General features: G+C 38.3%; 1 protein-coding gene across 1 annotated transcript; it reads right to left on the bottom strand.

Moving 5' to 3' along the window:
• Positions 1-244: 244 nt before the first annotated feature.
• LOC110615854 (L-ascorbate oxidase homolog) lies at positions 245-5095 on the bottom strand. Its single transcript, XM_021758026.2, has 8 exons — positions 4763-5095; positions 4552-4661; positions 3374-3644; positions 2348-2450; positions 1920-2265; positions 1016-1381; positions 847-925; positions 245-750 (listed from the first exon to the last, which is right to left on the bottom strand). The coding sequence occupies exons 1-8, from the start codon at positions 4913-4915 to the stop codon at positions 538-540; spliced, it is 1641 nt and encodes a 546-aa protein (XP_021613718.1). The 5' UTR covers positions 4916-5095; the 3' UTR covers positions 245-537.
• Positions 5096-6410: the final 1315 nt, after the last annotated feature.

Raw genomic sequence — 6410 nt, 5'->3', positions numbered from 1 at the left:
GATACACCCTAATTTTTTTATAAGGAAAAATTTTATTGGAAATTCAGAAAAAATTTTAGCATGTCTGACACTATTAGTCAGACACACCCTAAATACCACCAATGACTGAACTAGCACTCTTGGTTTAGTTACCCAAACTTAACTAGCCCCATGGTCTACCAAATTACCAGGAATTTCAAAGGAAAAACAGAAGCTATTATAGACGGGCAACTCAATAATCCATATTAATATAAACTTTCAATAATTACCGAAGCCAAGCCAGCTTGAGAATGAACTGGCCTTAATGCATTGTATAATAATAATAACCTCAGTAAATATAGATATAGAAGGGAATACAATCATTAGTGGAAAAGAATGTGACCTCGAGCTGAAGTCATTAAAAGAGTTCTAATCGTACATATATCATATGCTCCTCCATATTTAGTTTAGCCTAAAGCAAAGCAACCAACAAGAAAACAAGCACCAAGTAGCTTCTCTTCATTCATTTCTCCATAGCCGCCTTAAATGGTCAAGGACAACCACTATTTTGGCTATAGCTTAGAGAGGTCGTGTGCTCCGACTGCTTGCTCTACCACAAAGGAGTGCGTTCTTTGGAATGGGAAATTCATCTCTCAGTGAAGTTGATGCTGTATAAACTCTCAAGTAAAGCTGCTGCCCAAGGTATTGGCGAGCCCAGAACTCTGACCTTAAGTTCCACATGCCTACGTTGTCGAGTGGCACGTAAATAGCTGTCCATGACATGGGATATACCTGCACTCACCATTCAGAAGTTCACCACCCAAACATGAGACAAGACAGCAAATGAATTTTGTTTATGATTATTGAAAGGAGGTTTTCGTCTCTCACCTGAGTGGTGCATCGTGCAACTGCATCTCGGAGATTGTACTGGTTCCTGCTATCTGATGTCCACTGTCCTCCATCCATACTGCATTTGAAGATTTTTGCTTGTCCAATCAAAAATAAAGTTAAGGGTATTGGGGAAAAAGAACAAACACCTTGTAGACTATGTGCTTACCCAACAACAAAGAAACTGTAACCATCAAGATGCCAGCTTTGGACAATGTTTTCACTGTTCTCAAATACAATTTCTACAAACTCTCTGTAATTAACTGTCAAAACTGATGTGTCAAGATAAATTCCACCTCCATAAGGTTTGTCTGATATGCTATTCTCGCGGAAAACTCCTTGAATTTTGAAGTAATCTGCAAGCTTTAGTGGGGTGTCTGGTGCGACAAAGGACACACTGTTCACTGCATATCTCTGCTTTCCATTTACTTGGCCAGCAGAACTTGCGAACCTGATAGTTCTGGTTGTGTTGATCATACCATAATGATATGAACCTTGAGGATTTGGCCTTGGTCCACTTGCAGTGAGATTGGTCCTGAAACAAGGCACGTGTAATTTGAACAACATTCATAGGAAAGTGGAAACAATTGTCAAAATTCAGCCGCTCTAAGTTTATCATGTCGGACAAGGACAAATTAATTAGGATTAATTCATAAACGCTAAAAAAAATTAATGATACAGGACCCATATAATGAAGAGACCAACATGCAACATTTTAATTACCGATGTAAACGGGTGGTTACCTGGTCATTATACGAAAAACATCATAATTTATTTAATTTAATTTTATATATTTTAATTAATAATTTATATAAAATTTAAACTCGAACTCCTTATGGGTATAATTTTCTAAATTTGAACTCACCTCCAACCTAATTATAATTTATTTAAATTCGTCCTAATTCAGTGGATCGGACCCGACCCGACCCGTTACCCTCTGGAGTCTACCAAACAAATTTACATAATTAACAAGACGTAACTAAGTTTGGTACCAATTGACCCATAGGTTTCAATGGAAAAACAGATCAGGCCCAAAAGGAGCATAGAATGGTGGGATTGATAAGAACATATACCTAATTGAGCGGGCCTGGTTGAGAGACCAATCAATCTGAATGGTGGGTCCACCAGGGGGTGGACCAGAAACTGGACCAGCAGAGTTACTGTAGTGAAGAACACCAGTAGTGGTGAGGATCGGAGTGGTGAACCGAGAGGAAACCACAATGTAGTAGTCCTGACCAGGCTGGTCAGCTGTTACTAGAACAGAGTAAGATTGGCCAACATGAACATCAAGTGAAGAGTAGGTGGTCTGAAGAGTATGTGTTCCTTCCACTTCTACCAACTTCATTTTATGGTTCTGAATCCGAAAGTTAAGTGAATGTTGCAACCCAACATTTGATATTCTAAGCCTGTAAGTTTTGCCTGCAACAGATGCACCGAACAGTTTGAGACTTCCTCGTAAATGTTTAAGGTTATTGGATCATCGATGAGGTTGATCATCTACCTTGTTCGACAGTAAGTGCATAACCATTGGGTCCGCGACCATTGATGAGAATTCCATCCGGGAAAGGCAGCTTCTTACCACGATCCAAGTGAGCCCTCAAAACCTGTAAAAACTCAAGATTTAATACATTATTATTGTTAATTAATTCAATGAATACTTGGGAAAATTTTGTACGGATCTAATTTATGTAAAAAATATTAAATCCATGTAGACCCAATCATCTGCAAGCAAACACATTTAAGGATTTTCAACAAACACGTGGTGGCCCAGAGAGATAGCAAAAAGTGGAAAGCACATGCAAGACGAGAAAAACCTAATTGTCAGGGGGACCCACAATGTGCACACTATACAAAAGTTGACTAAATTAATCCCGCACAACTTGGATTCACACTAGATTTACTGTGGATTGGACAGTCTAAACATGCAATATAAAAATATATAAGATTATTCTCTCACGATTTTTGCAAAATCCCATATGGAATAAGGAAAAACTTATCTCAATCTGATGCATTGTAGACCAAAAATGCTTATTAATGAATTTCTCTTTTAAAAAAATGAAATAAAATATATTTTTAAATATTTTGAATCTATTATGGACGGAACCATTTAAAAATTTTCCAGGGAAGACAAAGACATACACTTAAGGCACTCGTATCAACAAAAGTTTCCAAATGAAATCCACAGGAAAATTTTCTCTGCGTGGTTTATCTTCCAACCCTAATCTAGTTAATTTGTCGTGACGGGATTTCGACTTTCTGGACCTAAAAGGCGGCCCAGCTGTCAGATACAAAAAAGCACGCAGAACCAGCTAGAGCTAGCCTAGCAACACTCATCAAATGCTTACCTCATTTTAGCTTACCGACACAGGCCACCGATCGCAAAGCGTCATGGATGGATATAACTGATCCTAATAAAGAGTTGAAGTCCCTTTGGTTTAGGACCCCACAAATTTGAGTAGCAACCTTTCCATTTTAAAGCCAAAGTTTCATCAAGAATAAAAAAACGAAGGCTATGGTGGTTAATTACCGTGTGATTAGACTTGTACCAATCTCCAATAAGAACAGTGTAATCGCCATCGGGATCTGGGAAGGGGACTGGAATTCTTGGGCGACTGAGGATTCTGATGCCTCCAAAACCACCAGCGGCCTTGTGGAATGCAAGAGATGGGAAATAATAAAAGCTTCCTATTTGGTCCTTGACTTGGAGAATGTATGTAAAGTTCTTTCCTGGAGGAATTGGGCATGTGGTTCCGATAACACCATCTTCATATGAGTTTCTCCTTTGTTGAATTCCATTCCTATATAAATCACAGAAACAAACTATAGATTATTATAGAAATGGTGATTTATTACAACCCAATAACGGAATACGGAAAACTTTTTACTTTATTATCGATTACTTGCTTAGTACTGCAATGTGTTTGTGTTCTTTAATAAGCAACTTGAGTTCATTAAACTCTCAACTAAATCGAATCCATTATAGTAAAATGCCTGAAAGCAAGAAAAGGTGTCTGAAGATTAAATATGAAAGCTAGTAATTTATGTATCCCCATTCCCCACTTCAAACGATAAGATGAGAGAGCTATGGCCTATCCAGAGTGGAAGACAGCTAAAACTGAAATAGACAGCAGATTTAATTAGGTAGTCTAACAACAGCGAACATGTCTCATATTATCATGGAAAAGTCGCTTTTATACACTTAAATAAATCTTAACTCTCCCTTAATATCACAAGTGATAACGACATACATACGTGACAGCAGGACGTGAATCAGAGAGTCCACAGAAAGAAAGAAAACATACACGCCATTAATGGCGCTAATAGCGGGATATATATATATCTATGACCCAGAATTTCAGATCTAAGTTAGCACTCCTTTAAGCATTCACTGACTCAAATGAACTTAAAAAGCTTCTCATTTTTTATAGCATTTGTTTAAAACAAAAAGCAGGAAAAGGTCGTGTGAAGCAGACGTTCTCTTAATCATAAATCTATTATCAAATCTCGGGTAACTTCTTCAAATTAACATTCGAAAAAATACTTATATACCCTCGCATAGGAAGGCAAGAAACTAGGAATAAATGGGTGGATTTGTCTTTTGGACCAAGGGCGCGCAAATCATTGCACTTTGCGCATATTCTATTATTCTTTGCAAATAGGGAAAGTTCACGGGAGAAAAAGAGACAGCGTAAGAAGAAATGTTACCAGGAGAGAAGAAAAGGCTCATCTAAGCTGTTGAACACATTGATAATAAGATTGTCATTCGTAACTGAATGAATATCAGGGCCTGGAAATTGTCCATTGATAAGAATACCCTGTGAAAACAAACATAGACGATCACTTAAACGACTGAAAACTAAAAAATACCCATAACCCAGATCAGAAGAAATGAATACAAGTGGAGATTCAAACAAACCGTTTGGCGAACACCTAGTGGGTATATGTCTCCATAAGTAACATTCCAGTTGAAGAATCTGTACGGATCTTCAGCTCCAACATTGGCAAAAAGAGAGACAGCGACACACAACAAGGTACAAACAGCAACTCTTCCCGCTAAGCTTAGCGGCATATTTACCAATCAAAACCCTCGTAATTATCTCGCGCAGCAAAAAATGAAAGGCAGAGAGAGGAAGCGATGGACTGTAAAGTGAGAGAGTAAGGGAGAAGAAGCAAGTGAATGATGAGCCGACGAGGAATGGCGTGGCGCAATATTTAAGTGCGGTACAGAGGATTTGTGTGTGAGTGCAGTACTGTGTTAAATACTAAGCCGATAAAGAAAAAGAGAAATATTTAAAGAAAAAAAAAAAAGGAGGGAAATTGGAAGGAAATGGAGTGTCGGTGGTGGGGTCCGCATTGGGACATAAGCTTACAATTTGAACTGTGTTTTGTGTGTGTGAGATTGTCTCCCACATGGGATGGTGTGGTGGGGGTAGTGGGTTTGTTCTGATGCAGCGCACAGCGGATGCATGTGATGCGGATTAACGTGCAGGGCCCTCCCGTCCTCCCTTGTATTTATAGGATATACTGTGCCAAATTCTTCGTGGAAATCAAATGGATTTAATTTAAACGTAAAAAATTAATTAAAATTAACTTTTCAAGCTAATTAAAACTAAATTTAATATAATTAACTTAATTTAATTTAATCTTTACTAATTTAAAGTTTAAAAATCACATATGGATATTGATGTACTGAAATCAACAGAGGGCGATGAATTTTTTTAAGCTTTTTCTAGTTAGCTCATGCCTTTTTTCATTTTTTTATTTTTTTATTTTTTTATTTTTTTATTTTTTTATTTTTTTATTTTTTTATTTTTTTATTCTTCAATGACGCATAATTACCGTCCTGTACTATATATCCTGTTATTATCATGTGGGGCGTATGGACATACTGTGTCTTTTCCTATCGTCAACGACCATTTAATTCCTTTTAGCGCCATGTTGATACGATCCCGGATGTCTAGAAATTTATTGCCCTATGAATCCGTCAAGTCGATTAGACTGCACCTCCTTCACTTGGGGTTGATCCTTGCCTTGTCCAGCCCACCGAGCGAGACTTGGGCCGCATACTGGAGGACAGACCTGTATATTGGGTTTTGATAGAGTTACGGCCTGGCCTTCCTATGTGGGCTCAATCATAGTCTGGTATCCAATACCTAGTAGTCATCAAGTGCCCCTTTACCCAAGTTCCTAATGTTGTAGGTTTAGTGTCTTCCATCACCCCTTCTTCCTTTTCTCATTACTTCTCCAACGAATACGTTGATACCACCATCTATAGGATTAGGGCTCTCTTTCCTAATGAAAGGATTGTCCTTCCCAATCCCACCCCTATAGGCTTAATAGATGCTCAGTAGGGGCGCAGCTTAGTCTTCTTTGTCAAGCAGTAGGATTTCAGGCTGACTTTTCTTTTTACCTCTTTCTTCATCAAAGTCTTCCGTCATTTCGGGGTGACTCCCCATATGTTGTCTCCAAATTCCATTCTATTCATGTGCTGCTTTGAGTCCGTCTATCTGTACTGGATTTTTTCCCCTCTGTTGTGTTGTTCTGTACCTTCTTTCGCCTCGTCA

The sequence above is a fragment of the Manihot esculenta genome, chromosome 5, assembly GCF_001659605.2.
Source record: "Manihot esculenta cultivar AM560-2 chromosome 5, M.esculenta_v8, whole genome shotgun sequence".
Lineage (NCBI taxonomy): Eukaryota > Viridiplantae > Streptophyta > Magnoliopsida > Malpighiales > Euphorbiaceae > Manihot > Manihot esculenta.
This window is presented reverse-complemented; position numbering and strand designations above follow the sequence as displayed.